Source organism: Amblyomma mixtum, chromosome 4, assembly GCF_055824585.1.
Source record: "Amblyomma mixtum isolate Tamu chromosome 4, ASM5582458v1, whole genome shotgun sequence".
Lineage (NCBI taxonomy): Eukaryota > Metazoa > Arthropoda > Arachnida > Ixodida > Ixodidae > Amblyomma > Amblyomma mixtum.
In genome coordinates, this window is record NC_143015.1 from 7,623,897 (window position 1) to 7,641,286 (window position 17,390).

Below are 17,390 nucleotides of genomic sequence, written 5' to 3' on the forward strand. Positions count from 1 at the left end.
AAATCCGGTATCGCGGCAAACCGGATTTTACCGGAACATATCGGTTTCATACCGGTCCGGTATCACTCTCATACCGGCGAGACCCGTCCGGTTTGATGGCTATACCGGTTCATACCGGTCCGGTATCGATCCCAAACCGGACAGACCGCTCCGGTACGGAGCTCATACCGGACAGTCCATTCCCGGTTCGAAGCTCAAACTGGACAGACCAGTCCGGTACGGAGCTCAAACCGGACAGTCTAGTCCGGTACGGAGCTCAAACCGGACATACCAGCCTGTATTCAGAGCGATATGTGCCGCGGTTTTGGTGCTTGGTCTGCAGATTGACTGTTGTACGCCAGCAGATATTTTTTAGGGGAAAGGTGGGGGCAGCGCGCGCATAAGTGCGATAATCAACACATACACGGTTTTGTTGAAAGGGCTAGGAAAAGAAAAGGGCTAAGCGTGAGCTTCGCAGTGGCAAAACATGCAGTTTGTGCATGATTTGGTGATTTGAGGGCAACCGCCATATTGGCTTCCCGTGCAGCACCCTGACAAAGTCAAGGCGGCTGTGTGCGGGCACACGGCTAGTATATATCCGCCAGCAGCCTTCGTAAGTCCTGCGCACATTACTCTGGATTTCACACTGCAGAACTTCACGACTGGCTGATAAACATGGCGAGCCTCCGGTGACTGCGCCAGAGGCTCCAAAAGGTTTGTTACTGTCGCGTTCATTGCAGCAGCTGTTCGCTAGCGGCAGTCTGTAGCGACGCATCGATGAAGAAAGAAAATTCTTGGTTTTCGTGCAGGAATTCTTTGCACTTCTTCTTCGTCAAGTGATTGCCCATTGATAACTTAACTTGTCCAAGTGCCATCCCGAGCGGCCCCACCCTTCACTTTATCAGGAAGGCACACTAATCACAAATCGCCCAGAACATTTCTATCGACGAACAAGATATCAACGGAGCCGGCAGCTTGCGGTGTTCCCTTAAGGGCAACGCTTCGTGCTAGCTAGAAGATACAGCGCTCGAGAGAACAAAATAAAAACAAAAACCACCTGTAGAAACCTTACACGAGTAACCCGTCTTTACGCAAATTTTTTAAAGCTGTTTTTTTTTCTCTCATCACCGCCTTCTCTGCTTTTCCTGGGTCCGTCACAACAAAAAAACCTGCGCATTCCTGGTCTTTCTATCGGGCTTTGTTCCTTCCCCTTGGGCTCCTCTGTGTCTGTCAACCCACGACCGAACATTTTAAGCCGCCCTCCCGAACACGCTTCCCGCGACTTCCATGAAGTGGCGAGGAGGTTCCGATTCTACTTGTTCACTGTCCCCGGCCGCTTCGCGGTGACTTTTTGCAAAAGTGCCCCCCCCCCCCCCCCCCCCGCCTTTCCTGCGTTTGTTTGGAACAGGTTTTTACTTCTCTCCTGCGGCTGGGTTGAGTGTCAAGCGATGAAGGTAGCTGGGAAAACACGCTGGCACTCGCTCGTTGGCGTTGAATTTGTGTTATACAATTTTTTGCAACTTTCTTCGTGTTGCCTTGATCAATCCATGATCAAAGATGACATCGCCTTTCATGCGTACGTCCAGTGCAAATATGGTGGAACCCTATCATCCTTGTCTCAGTGATGAATGACTTCGCTCCGAAAGACGTGAGTGGTGAACGTTTGACCGGTGGAGGCCGGTGGTGAACATTTGACCGGTGGAAGGCGGATTTTATGACGGCGACGTCGTGCTGCTAGGACGTAAGTACGCATTTTAAATCACTCTGTTCTTTAAGTACTGCCTCCGTCTCGGTTATATGCTCGGCGTCAACAGAAACGTTCTAACTGTTCAGTGTCTTTTTAAATAAAACTTTGTAGACTGCACAGCGTAGAGGGACGAAATAGCGCAAAATTTTCTTTCAGTTACATACCGAAATTGCTTGTCCTTCATGATAGCACGACTAAAATTAGTTTTATAGTTTGTATTATTTCTTTACAGAGGCACATGGTGTATACGTGCGAGAGCAATCATTGATAAGCGTCCCGAGGGGGAGCGGCTCAAGACCTTGAACAAACATCACGCATCGCATCAATGCTGCGGTATGTGCCGTAAATAATGGAGGATGACCACGCAAGCATCGCAATCGTCTGAGCAACCTGTTTACACACCAACAATGTTACGACGCAGATTTGCAATACATTATTGATTCAAATATGGAAGGCGGTAGGTGCATTCACGATACTGAGCATTGCCAATGCTCAGGGCCTGGCGTCTTGAGACGCCTGGCTTTTCTGTGGCTTGTCTGGGCCCACGGGGGCCCGCAATTCAGAGCCCCGTTTGTGCTACTGGGATATGCATTTGTAATTACTGCATACAGGTCCACCTCGGGAATTGAATTTTTATTCCTTCGGCAACGTGCGCAGCAGTTATGGTGGCAGCCAAAGATTCGCGTTTCTGTAAAGACGCAGCCTTTGGACGACTCCACAACTCCTGGAAAGGGGCGTTACAGGCCAAGCTTGCCATCGGAACCTGAAGTCAGAAGCCTCCACAGTGGGCAGAAAGCCGATGACCCCTGAAAAGCTACAAGCCATTGGCCGTAAGTTGCATGTCAAAGTGCTCAATGCATTATGTTGTGTGTCAGTGCGCAATTAAATGATAAGATTGGGGCATTATGTACTACCAGTCATATTTTCTTTTCTGCAGGTGCTTTTGACTACTTCATTGGCCAGCACCCTGTAGAGACCCCAGCGCCGGTAGATCGTCGCAAAGAGTTAAATTATTACCTTAGTGAGCTGGTTCAAGACATGCGGAAAAAATAAACATCTTTTGGAGTTTTTGATGCATTATAATACTCACCAAGCTACCAATACTTTGGTAAAAGGTGGGAGCAAATAGCACAATGGCACATCCACTGCAATGCGAGTTGCTGATAATCGCAGATTACCAGTTTCTGAGGCTCTGTATATTTCAGCATTTGGCATGTACACTTATGGCCCCAGTTTTTAGGCAGATTTAGTCCAAGTGGGATATATTTGAAGCATTTTATTCTGCCTTTGTCCTGTGATACAGGGCCCTCCTGTATAATACGGGCCTAGCCTGTTTAATACAGGACTGCCTGTATTCCGGTATGAATTTTAAACCGGAACCGCATACCGGGTTATTGTACAGGATTTGCGATACCGGAGTATCCTGTACTAAACAGGAGAGTCCTGTATTATACAGGACTGTCCTGTTTTATACAGGATATTCCAGTAATCCGGTATCGCAAATCCTGTACAATAACCCGGTATGCGGTTCCGGTTTAAAATTCATACCGGATTTTTCAGTAGGGCTCAACGCTAGTATGGAGGGGGGGGGGGGACAACTGCTAAAAACAAGATCAGTACTACACTTCTACATCTGGAAGAAAGCCACTCGATGCTTGAACAATGTGCTGCACTTACATCGTTCAAAAGAGCTCTTTATTGAGCGTCAAACTTTTAATATCAAGTCTCTTTATAGTTACTGTCTTCTTTACCACTTGGATTTTGATAATGAAAAATATCAACAATTTGCAGTAATTGTATTAGGTGCAGCAAAACTTTCCAATATTTATATAACACATGCACTGAACAATAAATGATTCCACACCACCGAACAAATTTTCTTTTGCAGACCGTAGCCTTTAAAGTCCTAAATCAACGAAATAAGCTTAGCCTTTCCCGATTTAGTTGTGTTACAATAATGCCTAAAATTTAGTGCTCAATATTTCTGGAATGACCAGCGTTGCTGAATTATCGTCTAATATTACCGCTTGTGATGAAGAACAAAATATCAGTTTTGTGTCATTTATGTGTCCAATCAGGCATTTTTCCGCATTATTTTATGTACAGAACCGCTATTTTTTGCAATAAAGGATTCGTGCATTTATTACCGTTGCCTCATCTGCTGTTGTTTTATTAAATATGGAATGGAAAGACATCCATTTTCTAATTAGCATGAGATGCTTGTTGAAAAAAATAAAGTATTGCTATCACTATTGTCTGTTGCCGGCTCCCTGACCTCGTCGAGCTATCCTGACTGCTTTTGGTCAGGAAGTCCGTCCACATTGGAAAATGTTGAAAACAACGATGAATTGACCTTAAAGATGATATAAAATATCAGCAATAGTCCTTTAAAAAGCAACTCCGGGGTTTTTTCGAGAGGTATATGTTTTATTGAAACTTCTACTGCAGATGTTTCTCCCCGTTTTATTGCGTGCGTCATATCTGCCAGCCATGCGGCTATATATTTCACCAATTTTTTTTTATGTTGGCTGTTTTAGGGACCTCAAATCCGGTTGTTTCACCCAGCTGCACTGCATTTACGACGTCACTATTATTTACCGCGTTTTATTGCTAGCTCCATGGCTAAAGAGAAAATTTCGAGGCGTGTATTACTCGTACTAGGCATTTTGTGGACATAGTCGTCATTTCCACTCGCAATTTGAGCTGTTCAACGCCCGTACGATTGTTTTTTCCAATAACGTTTGTTACGTCAACTCTGCGTCAACTGGAGCATCGTCCCAGGCAAGGAACAGAGTTTGGGCGTCGGTTTCCTCTTTTTCGTGCTGTCTAATACTTCTACTTTGTATTTAAAAAAAAAGCATATCTTGTGCCAGAGACAGGGGACTTCAAAGAATGTCATCCGATTATTAACTTAGAGCTAGGAAACCTCGGTACTTGCCCTTTAAGCAGGACTAATAATTCTATGATTAATCACTGGCTGGCTACCTATAGGACGATCTGTATTAGTCCTTACGCTCGGTCTGGTTCAGAACATTGAAATGAATTCCACGAAGGCTGGAACAAACACAACGCGCCATAAAGCGTGAACCTGGTTCCTACCGGTGAAAGTTTTTGAAGACGCAATCGATTTAAAGCAATGATTTCCCCACACACATTGGCGAACACATAGTCGTTGCGCCAGTGTCCATTGCAGTTATGGTAACCAAGCATTACATAGCACTCATGAGTGCCACATGCATATCTGCTTGAATAATCAATAGAACGATTGTCCAATTTTGAATATTTAACCTGAAGGGCTGGTTTGTGCGCACCTGAATCAGCCGCATCGCCTTTTTATTGGTTCGTTCACCTTAATTTCCTGCCTACCCTTACTCGTTTTTTCCTTTCCTTGTTTTACCGTTTATTCTTGTATTCTTTTAACGGAATTCTATACCAGCTTCTTCCATTCCTCAGGAACACTTTACTTTCGCTCTCCCTCCTCGTATCCTTTCGCTCTTTCTCTGCAGCCGTCTTATTTTTTTCTTCGGTTTCTGGTACTTCGTTCGACCTTATTGCTCAGTAGTGCTCTGGTCTATGCCGGTCAGTCAAACCAGTCATACCCCTCTCTTGCAGCTCTTCATGTGTGGAGACACAGCCATTTGATCCCATGCTCGCTATCTCTCCACCCTCCCCAACCCCTCGGTTCCTTTTTGCTGAGCTGGCGTATTTCGTTTCACAGTTTTGTGTGCCTAGAAGTTAATCCTCTTTAGCTAGAAGATTAACACTCCCCACCCAAACACCCTTCCCACCTCAAACCTTAACTCCTCCCCATCATCGGGTTTCCTACTCGAAGCAAAAACCCTATTTAAACCCGGCCAGTGATGATTGGGGTATGCTGCTGGGCTGGTTAGTTTCTGTCAGACATCATTTAATCACAGCGCTTTCAGATTAGGACACGGAGAGGACAACGCACAAATTCTTTGTATTTCCGAACAATGCAGTGGCTTTACTGACTGCTTCATCGTCAATGCAGTATTTCCAACTGCACAGAAACTGTCATCTACAAATAGAAATATTGTTTAACCATTGTTACAAATATGGTATCCTCAATCTTTGTATGGTGAACAATGATGAATGCTTTGCCCAGACGAAGAAAAGTCCTTTCGTCGAAACGTTGGCTAAGCACCATGGTGATTTGTCCCTTTTTCACTTTATGCGCGTCAGAAGGCCATCTGCCCGCCTTTTCTCTACCATACTCACATAGTCACTGATAAACTAATAAGATTGGGTGAAAGTTAAGACAAATTTTCATTGGCTGAAATATAATAAAGACTGGAATTTGGAGCTAAATAGAGCAGCTAAATGTATTCTTTGCGTGGCATTTACTTTCCTGCCATCACCCTCTTCAGCCTAACTACGCCGACTGCAGCACAAAGGCACCCCCACTTTCTCCCCAATTAACCCCGTCCGGCGCCAGGTGCGACAGACTTATCCCTGCTAACTTCCGTATGTTATGAACACGCCTGGTTCACTGCTGCTTGGGTTGCTTTCCTTCGGAATCAACTTTTTTACCCTAAGAGATTATCGGTTATCTTCGTATTGAATTTTCTGTTTATTTTCTCCTTCGAGCAACATACAAGTATTGCCCACGAGGCAAGAGAAAAGGAGGTGCTGAACCTCCTGACTGGGTCTTGTCCTCGCCTGGATACAGCAGCAGGAGCGGTATTGCATTATACAACAAAAAAGGCTATCTTTGCCGTCATTTACACAACAGACGCATCAAAAACAGTTCTTGTAAATATATACAGATAAGAAAAATAATGCGCTCTAAATCATATGCAAAATTGATGCAGAAATGCAATACAGAAGGGTTGTTCGAACCGTAAACATAACAGTACATGAAACGAAACCAGAATTAAGCATTTTATCGTCTAGGAGACAACGTTGTACAAAAAGGAAAGACGAACAGATGCGTTTAAAACCCCTGGGTGTGGAACTCTTTTTAGCAGCATCTATTACAAACGGATGAGAATTACGCAACAACATGATTTGGTGCTCAATTGATTGTGTTCCGTAGTTAGTACGAGGCCTATTTACCAAAACAGAAGTCTGACGCAAGCTGTAGCCAGTAGATCTATTTAGGTATGTGTTAAAAATTAATATAATTTGTTTTTATTTCTTATGCTTTATGCGAGCATCATGTCGCACGTGATGACAGGCGCCTGAAGTAAAACCTGCCCATTGAGAGGTGGAAAAAGGCGTGAACAACGTGCACTTTAACGCGATAGGGCTAAGCATCCGGCTGATCGGAGGAACCGTCGTGGTTGTTTTTGGCGTGTCCAAAAAATCGACAGTGTACTAAAGAGTCGTTACTTCACAACACACTCACGTATCGCCGGTAATATACCCCACGACGATCACAGAGTACAACAGTGATGACATCATTTTCCAATTCCTCCTGACTGGACTGCAGGGTCATGACGCCACTCCATCACCATTACATTCTGCCTCGAACAAAAAAAAAACAAACAAAGCATTTGCAGTGAAAAGTACAATGGCGTATGTATGGGGAACTCTATCCGCTGCCCCTGGATGTTGAGCCGAGCACGCACTCTTCCACCGCCCAGGAAAGTTCGCACGGCTTGGTTAAAGGGGAGGCGTGGGTGTCTTTTCTAGCAGATCTAAAATAAAAGTAAGCAAGACAGTAAATAAATAAAATAAAGAAGATTTCCCATGTCTGTGAAGCGATATGCAAAGTGATTACCAGGCCGCAGAAGGTACCCGTTAGCGCTATCGCGTCATACGCTTAAGACGCAGTTAAGTGTGTCCGAATTTTAGGCTTTCGCATAGGATGTCAAGAACAACATTCTTCATTAAGATGGAAAGAAAAGAAATGTATAGCACAACTGAGCATGACATAGAACTTAGACGTGCAAAACACACCATCGCAAGAAAGTATACAAAGGATCGCACTGCCCAGATTTTCCACTTTCGCATTAAAGGACAGGGGAGAGAACGGAGAGCGGAAAACCGATAATGCTCTCTCAGAAATTACGCAGTGAAGAAAAACAAGCAATAAGAGCGAGAATGGTTAAATGTCCGAGCGCAAGAGTTGAGCTACCTAACCTTTCCTATTAGATGTATGTGAAGATTAATATTTTGCTTTGCATTTTCTTCTGGTATTCGTGGCAGCCGATTTCCTAATCTAATGTGAAATGAAGGCTTTTTATAGTTCACGTTCGCCATCACAACACCCTCGCCACTTCCTCGCATTTGGCCCTGATGAGCTACTTTATCTCTCTATCGCAGATTTTTGAGGTGAAACTGGACTTGCTCTTTTCTGTGCCACCTGCGCAGGAGCCATGCCGGCACGACAGTGTCTTTCAAGTTACTTTCCTGATCTCATTAATCTCACCGCTTCATACGCGCTACTCCGGCCCCACTGCTTTCTCCCCGGATCCAGGACACTATCGAATCCCTGCGAATGATTAGCGCAATGTTTAAACTAAGAGAAATCCTGTAGTCAAAGCTTTGGCTATCGGACTAAGGCTTCCCTAAAATCTTATTCACTTTCTTTTCTGCAGGCAGTAAGATAGATTCGTCTTTATTTTGCACTAATTTCTGCTCCTGGTTGCGCATGTTTTTGGTGTTCGATTTTCTAATCTTGTAAGTGTGTATAGAAAATAAGTGTTATTAAACAATTGCTTTTGCAGAGCTGGACACCGACGATGAGCTCAGAGTTTTGGTATGCAAACTGTTTTATGTTCCGCGACCAGTTCGGTCTTGCAAAACGGTGGAGACGTTTTCAAGAACACGTAGCACATTAGTTTGTATTGTATGTTTCTTTTACACTCATAGGTATGACGCAGTCGCTTTCCAAGTGTTCGGTGTGTCAATCAAGACCTTCATAACGCCTCACTGCCTGTGCTTGATAGTTCACTTTCATTCAGCCGGAAGGCAAGAAGTATGTACAGAAATTTTGCGTCTGCAATGATCTCGATTAGCTCCCGTTTTGTGCGACCTATATTAGTACCACAAGAACAAAGAGAATCAGGATACGTTAGTTGTAACGGTGGTTAAACAAGATTCCAATTTCTTGATGATAGTTTCTGTGCGATGGCAAATACTGCGTTGACGACGAAGCAACATGGTGGTTACTCTCTGCCCTTATGCTCTGCAACCGCACGGTTCTTCACTTTGGCGGAAGTGCAGCTGTCGCCTATCACTCTCCTAGAATCAGTTCTTCAGTTTAAACAAACCTAACCCTTGGCCTATACTCGTCTTTGAGTGCATTTGTGCAGTGATAGAGAGTGCCGCAATACACCCTGCCTGACAATCATTTACAGCGCAGTTTCTTATGGCGATCGCACGCGATAACTATGCCAGCCGAATCTCCAAGTCCAACAGAAGGAGGGAAGAGTGTTTATATAGTTGCTTTGTGCAGATTTCACTTAAATAAAAGGCGTATTTTTATGGTAGAGATTCTCTTCTCAATCCACCGCGGCGAACAGAAAGAACAACGCTTCTTATGAACATTTCCATCGAACTTTCTGGCTCTTTACTACTTTAATGTTTATGCCTTGCAAAAATAACAGAACTTGACACAAAAAGACGGGCACACTAAAATTTCTTACGCTTGCAGCTGTCAAGAAAGGACTAAAGGGGCAGGGAAAAAAGGTCGCTCAAAAGTAGAACAAAAAGGTTTTGTTATGATAGAACGAATTATCTCACTGAGCTTACGGAGTAAGTCTCGCATTGCAGCAAAGGTTTTTTGAGCAGGTCGGGCTCATGCCTGCACAATGATGATTTGCTGCAGACGAACTCGTATCCATGTTTTTTATTTATTTATTAGGTACCTGTATCACCTTACGGCATTACAGCACGGGAGGCAGGGTTACAAAACTGGATGAGGAATTCAAAATAATGCCTATAAACAAAAGCATCAAGTTTCACAAAGCTTGTGCTACAATCAAAGTGAGAAAAAAAAGTGTCTTCGATTTGCAGGTCCTCCGTACAGAAAAAAGGAATAACGAAATGGGTTACCGTGGAACGAATGTTCTTCGATTTTGGAAAAAAAAGTAGAAGAATGTTCTTTGATTTTGGAAGAAAGAGTAGTGAAGTTTGTTTTGTTGAGAGCTGTCTTCGGCAACAATGCCTTTTATGGGGCCTCGGAAACGAAGCACTTAATAATAGCAACTATATTAGATGTAGCATTTTTTATGCCATCAGCTCGGAGCAGACTTAAAGCTATTTTAAATTTAACAAATAAAATATATACTACTAGTACTTCAGGAAATAAGCTATGTTATCGCGTACAGATTGGTTTTACATTAAGCTTGCTACTCAAGATATACCCAAAAGAAAAACTTCGTAAAAAAAACAACCAATTAGAAAACGAAAAAGGTGCAGGTGCTGGAGTAGGGGTCGCCACGGCATCGTATTACTGGCCCTGCCTGTAAGGTTTTATAATCTACTCAGTTACTTAAACGCACCTTCGCTTACCTGCTCAGCACATCACATTACACGCTCTACCCATGGCCATTTCCTGATCTTCATTTCAGTCACCATACCTGTAGATCCCTTTTATCCCCCCCTCCCCCCAGCCTCTGTACTGTCGTCGTGTATACTAACGTTACGATTATCACTTTTAACCTCCATGGCGGGCAGCGTAGTCAAGACTGCAAATCCTTTTCATCCCCCTGAGACTCTGCCTAATGGTTGAGTGCTGGTAGGATTGAACCTCCACATTGTTGAACCTCCCCTCCTTACTTCCAGGCCATACGCCATTCTCGAAATTGTATTTATTATGTTTTCATTATGATGATATTATCTCTGGGAGGCTGAGTCGTTTTTTCTTCTCGCACAATGTGACAGCACGACAAGTCCCTTCAAAGCATGTACTCCTTTGCTTTGTGAGAGGGTCGTATAAGTACTCTAATCTATTGCACTGAACGAATGTTCTTCATCTGTCTCGAGGTAGCGCGCCCGGATCGCGGCTTAAAATCGCAGCGCTTATATTTTCCGCTGGATGACCTTTTTTTCTGGTGGTTTGATGACGGTTTGATGATGGTGGTTTGATGACGTCACAACCCTGTGGATGACATCACGGCCTTGAAAATGAGAATGGGAATTTCGTGACACAACTAATGGCTTTTCTCAAGAAAGGGATGTCTAATGCTTTATCAATAAAACCTAGTGTAGAATCTTTACGCCCTCAAGTTACGCTGGGCCTTACAGTAGCCCGCTGGCAATGCTTTAAAAGCGTGTTTTTGGCAGTGTGTTTTCAAATGGTGCAGACACTAAATGGTCGTTTGCGTGCTTTATTTATATATTTAAATTATTGTTAGCCCTCTTGGACTGTTAAAGGGTGGGAATGAGAAAAATAAAACAGGACCTCAAAGAAACATTTTTAACAAATATAACATACAGACTGGGGCGCAGTAAAATAGGCAATCCGAGGATAAACAAAAAAAACTAGGGATCAGGAGATTACAGCACACACTGAGACGACAACTTAGACACGATACGCTTCCCATTTTTTCATAAAACATTCTGTAGATGTGGTGTCCACAAGTATTCCTAAAGGCAATGTATTCCTGTAACTTATCGTTTTTGAATGATTAAAATCACCAACTCTTGTTATGTAGGACGTAACAGAGTGAGGATGATTAATGGTAGATTACAGTCTAAAGGGATGTCGCGGGTACAAGCCAGAATCCAGGTCTAATTTATTGTAATAGAGTTAATATGGGAACTTTAGTCCGGCTACCTTGTTCTTGTGGACAGTGCTGTTAGTTGTGCCCGAGCAAGCAGAGCTCTAATGTATTGGTGGTGTCTGTAAGCGGAAAAAATAAATCTAACTGTAGTCTTTTGAACTTCGTGGGTTTATGGGTACCATTGATGAGGATCCCAGATTATACCTGCGTGTTCCAAAGATGGTCGGATTTCGGTTATATAAGCTTTCGTTTTAGTATCTTGTTAGCATTCTGTAGTTTCCTTTTTAAAGGTAAGCTCGAGTTGCCCCGAGCCGCAGTAGTAGTTGGAAAACGATGCGCTACGCCTCGATAAACTCGCGAAATATTTCTGGTAAGACGGTACACTCCTAGTAGCTAATTTCCCCATGATGAGGAAATGTCGGCGGCGAAGTCGAAAGCAGCAGCCGCGGGAAGGGCGGCAGTTCGGAGCATGGAGTGGAGTGGCTGAAATAGACAGTGATGAAGCAACTCATGGTGTCCGTGCACAGCAGGGGCCTGAAAATGTCGATGCCCACAAGATCGAAGGGGCAGGCGGGGGGGCACATTGCAGGCAGTGGTGGGCTGCTCGAATGCTGAAGAGAGGACACCGCCAGCTGGCATGCGACACATGACTGAAAGCAGTGGCACACGAGGTCCAACAAGCAGCTTGATAGTACAGGGCGGGAAGTCATTCGTGTAAATGGTCAGGTAAATTGGTAATGTGCACGAATCTTCTACCTGTAGACAAATCTTAATCGGCCTTCGTAGAGATAATGACGCATGTAGTGACTAATGCCCGTAGCGATGCCCGTAGTGACTAATGCCCCTATGCGGCCGTTTTATTTCATTTGCAATCATGTTAGTGCTATGGCATTAAGTGGGTCGCTAGCAAAAAAGGCGTCCTGTGTAGGGATGAAGCCGGAGAAGCAACAGCTGCTGACCAGGAGAGAAGTAGAGCTGGGAGCAGAGGCGTCACGCTGAGGCGCAGCTGATGCGAGGCTCGCCAGCGAGAGTAAGGACGAGGCATTAAGGGTCACGTGAGTCGCTCGGCGTGGAAGGTGTGCTACACCGCCCATGTGGCGCTGAAATTGTTGCATTGGGCGACTATATAAAAACTGCTGCAGTGAGCGACATGGGCCGCTACGAACGCGAGACCACAATCAGAATGATTAGAGGCCGGCGTTCTGCTGAAACCATTCTCCGCAGCCAAAGCTGGCCAGGAAACGAAAGGAGGCGTTCCATTGTCACCTCGCTGTGTTACTTCGTCATATAGTCCTCCGCCCTTATAAAAATGATCTATAAACATTTTGTAGACTTCTTATTGACTCTACTGACCTCCTGTAGATATTGCTTTTTGTCTATTCATAGTCTATAGACTGTTTGTAGACAAAAGTCTTACAAAAGTGTATGGCCATAAATCTATCGATTGTCTATAGACTGTCTATGACGTTTGTATTGCCTATAGACTGCTCTCTAGGATTTGTCTATACACCGTCAATAGACTATACAGACAGAAGTCTATAGACACTCTATAGACTGCCTGAAACATTTTTAAGGGCGGAAACCGAAGAGAAGGCGGCTCGCCGGGTTGTTATGAGCCCGCATCTTGAGCACCTCCTTCACTGCAGCCGCCTAATCCTACAATTACGAGGGGCGACTGGTATTAAACCCGGTAGAGGGGTGGATTCTTTTGCGTGAACTTGTTGGCCTGGTTTTCGTTGTCTTCAGAACTATATTATGGGGCGGAATGATAGCAACGCTTCAGTACCTAAAGGTTGAAGGTAAAAAGGTCCACCTTCCCTTTCCTGCCTAACCTGACGCAAGCCACGTGTGGCTTTCATATCGCGCGCAGGTTCCCTGGGCGCATTGCTCTAGCGCTTGCTTTGCACACACTTTGCGCTTGCTTCAGGTGGGCTGTGGGCTGCCGTTAAACAGCTGGGTGAGGCGGGGACTTCTAATGTGGATCCAGACTCTTCGTTCCGACCAAGAAGGGATGAACACCATTGTAACGGACGACAGCAAGAACATGAGTTGACAGACCATGTAGTCATAGCGAAACGACAAGCAGACGCGGTGCGATATCAACAGTATAGGCGTGCCGGACAACCAGTTCGAACTGCCGAAGAACCAGCACAGCGACTGCATGCGTAAGCCATTGTTCACAGGCGGATGCGTATGTCGAAGACTCCTGTGGAGCGCGCTGACGAAATACGGGATCGGCATGCTTCGGAAACTGCAGAACAGAGAGCGCTTCCATTGGAAACGGATCGTTTGGCTAAGGCAGCCAAACGGAAGCGGCAAGCGGAAGAATGACAATAGCAGTACGCCACCGCGACAAACATATTGAAGCGGGATTTGGTCAGTCCACTTCACCATGCGTGTTGTGAGCTTAACCGACTTTGCCAGAAGCCGGACTTGACCCCAGTGACTGCGATCATGTTTGGCGTGTTAGAAGCAATCTATCCGTTGATGAGTGATATAAGTTGTTTTGCTATGTGCAGGACTTCTAAAGCCTCCTTTAGACAACAAAAGGTTCCTTGATACTCTGCGAGTTATGGTTATGTACATCCTTTCGTTGAATCCGGTTTCGGAGCAGCTGATCTCCCCCTCCCCAAATACCATTTATGCAGGTTCGCCGACTCTTGTGGAAGTCAATACGGGATAAAATACCCGATAGTTAATGTTCCGGTAGAGGCAGGGACCATGCTCAGTGCTTCGCCGCGCAACATCGAAGACGACCATTCAATTCCAGTTAACAATGCGCGGAAAATGGTTAGCAAGAGTCCCTACGCTTGAGGCTTGGTTCCAAAAGACATGCTTATGCCGTGGATCTCAAGTTCAATGCAGATTTCATAGCAGGACAGGGCCTCACAGGGCAGTAAACTGCTGAGGCACATATAACGCGTTTTCAAACAGGGTTAAACAGCCAATACTTTTTTTTTCGACGCAGTCCACAGAAGGTATCGCAGTTAATGCCAAGAACCGTGAGAGGATTTCAATCTCTGCTTACGCCTTCGTGTCGTCGTAAACGTTTGTCATCAATGTTGAGTCTCTTGTTATATGACCGTGTTGCCTAGCGTACACACACTTGGCTCGGCCACCGTAATACGGGTCGTATTCATAATTTCTGTACAGGAGGTAGAAATCTCCGTTGGCTGGAAAACACTGAAAAATAAACAATGATTAATTACCTTCCAGAGAAACAGCACAATAAAACGTCGTAATCCCAACGCGTGCCGCAAATGCTTAGAAAGCCGCCCAGGTGCTTCAGGTAGCCAATGCTATGACCAGTAAGGATTCATTTCAGCATTTCATGGTAGACTGCATTGTCCATGGTGAACAACCATTCAGAGATTCAACTTTAGGAATTTTTTTTATCGCCTATATCGCATTTTAGCGAAAATCCCACCTAAATTTGGTCTTTCTTTCGCACCAGGACTAGTTCCAGAGGATGCTTAACTGCTCGGATTAGAGCGGCTTAGGTGAAATGCAGCGCAGCCAGAGGAGGATCTCTTTCCTTTATTTCGACCTCGCCTGTGTGCGCTGTATTTCCGCTGTGAAGCGGACTAGCTCATGGTACAGACACATACACATAGCGAAGAGGTTAAGGTTCGGCACCGGAGCATAAAAAGCACACCATTTTAGGCTTGCCAAAAAAGCAGTTACGTGCTTACACTTACAAGTTACATGCTTACACTTAGAGATGGCCCTCGGAGCGCAGTTCTCTCTTAGAAACCCGTCTGTAGAGACGTATGGACAGATAAAGTTTCTCTTTATCTTAGGTGGCAAGTTACAGGTTTATCTTGCGTTTATCAGGCAGAGCTACGTGGAACATGAGGCATTTATTTTCCTTCAAATAATAAACTTGGGTTTTTCCCAACTTCATAGGAGTGAAACGCAAGTTAATTTTATGATCCGCTTTTATAATTGCTATCGCACAGTCTCAAACTTAGTTATTGTGTCACATCTGCCCTTAAGATGAAATCGTATTGTCGTACTTTTTTATTATTTAAAGAAAAGTGTACATCCAGCACGGAAACACACAGCCTTTGTCACATCCATGTAGTATATTCTGTCGCTTTCATAATCACCGGAGCCTTATACGTTTTTTTTTTGGCGTACAAAATAATTTCATATATCTGTCTAGCCACTTGTCATAACCATTGGAATATCCTTCGATATAACGCTCTTAACACCAGAGATGCTGCCTTGTTAAGAAATGTGATAACCGCCGTATTTGGCTAGATTCTTTGTTGTGCTAAGTGCTTTTCACTAAACGTTGTTTTAGTAGTGGAGGAAATTTGCGCAGTTGTGTTCTTTTTCCATGCTAATTTCGGATCCGTTACTATGAATTCAAATTTTAGATACTGTATAGGCATACTCTATGCCTGGGCGTGTATATGGGTTCCAACATCACCATGACTCGACATTAAAAGACCCCGACAAAAGATTTGACGGCTCAGCGAGCAAAAACAGCCGATATCTCTACTTACACAGGTTGGTCACGAATATCACCACCGCGACGTCATCGCGAAAATATCAGTGCGTCAAACTAACCTACGTGCCTGACCCTGACAAAGAACACGCATCCTGATTTTCCAACAGCACTCCTAAAAGAGCCGGATACCTGTATCAAGCAATGCATTGTGATCACGGCCGCTCTCCAACGTTGCAAACATATCCAAGCTTCCATGATTTTAGATTCCTTGTCAACTACTCAATCAGACAAGGATTCAATGGTCACTAGAGCTGAATAGGTGAGGCCAAAAGCTTCTTCATATAGAGATCCCTCTCCCATGTCAAAAGCTGACTGCTCTTCTGAACACTCGAAAACCCTATTGCACCTGACCAACGATCTGAAAGCGTCAGCGAACGTGCCACTCGTGAGCATTGAAGCACTTCTTGAGTTTGGTGAGGACAGAAAGTGTGTTCATAAGCATTTTGACACCCAGTGCCTGACAAAACATCAAATCATGAAACCAGTGCCACCATTGGTACCAGAGTGCCGTGCTGCCCAGACAGCGCATTATGTCCTAAAATGAGTCAGATTTCAAAGCGAGACCACCCAGACTCCATTCGATGCCTCTGTATTTCAGTCTTGCGATGTCCAGCCACGACGCAGGTTCATCATGATGCTAGAAGAAACTTGTACGACAGCTGGCGACTTCGACGACCTGTCGGCCACAAAGTGGAATAGACTGGTCCTCATACTGTGCGTTCAGAACTACGATCAGTGGAGCCCACAGCTCAATAGCTACTAGCTACAGCTCCTACATTTTCATCGTACCTGCCAACTCCAAGGACAGGAAGATTTCGAATACCTATACTGCGGGAAACATACGGCAGCAGCCGGTCTAAGAACATTAGTGTGCCCACTTTCGCAACATGAATAGTAGTGTTCGTGAAATTCTCCTTTGCCTTAAACAGGACTTCGAGTACTAGCTGCGAAAGCGTTGTGACAGTGCGCTGTGCGTCTCCGGAGAGGGCCTAACTCCGGCGACATCTCCTATTTGTGGGACCCCGAACGCGTTCTAACAAGAGACTGTACGGTACCAGGAATCATCTGGTGTCAGGGTTCAAGGCTAATTACTGGTCTGAAGGGCGACGGCCTGGTCGTCGTCTCTATTCCCACGCTAATAAGCATTCAGTTGGTCAAGCACACCTCCGCAAGAGTGACAGTGGCGCCGGCCGGAGGAGAAAAGGCTGAAACCGGTGGGGAAAATGCGAGTGAAGACGGGGAATGCCGCAGTCATCGGCACAGAGACGAGGACGATGGAGACGCTCCAGCCTGGAAAAAAGGGTCGGCGGAATGGACGGGAAACGAAACGAGAAAACACCATTCCGTTGGGTGCCGACGCAGCACAGGTAATCTGCCAAATAATGGAAATGTATTGCAAAGGCCGGTCTTACAAAGAACAAGAGTGAAGCCATCCATTTGCAATACTGGGCCA

The 17,390-nt window shown here is 44.9% G+C and overlaps 1 protein-coding gene across 1 annotated transcript in view; it reads right to left on the reverse strand.

The window, feature by feature from the left end:
• Positions 1-17,390, reverse strand: part of LOC149345597 (uncharacterized) — a 30,482-nt gene that overhangs the window by 11,006 nt on the left and 2,086 nt on the right. The window contains exon 2 of the mRNA XM_089541160.1: positions 14,450-14,604. Coding sequence (XP_089397286.1) covers positions 14,450-14,604 — 155 coding nt within the window. The remainder of the gene's footprint in view (positions 1-14,449; positions 14,605-17,390) is intronic.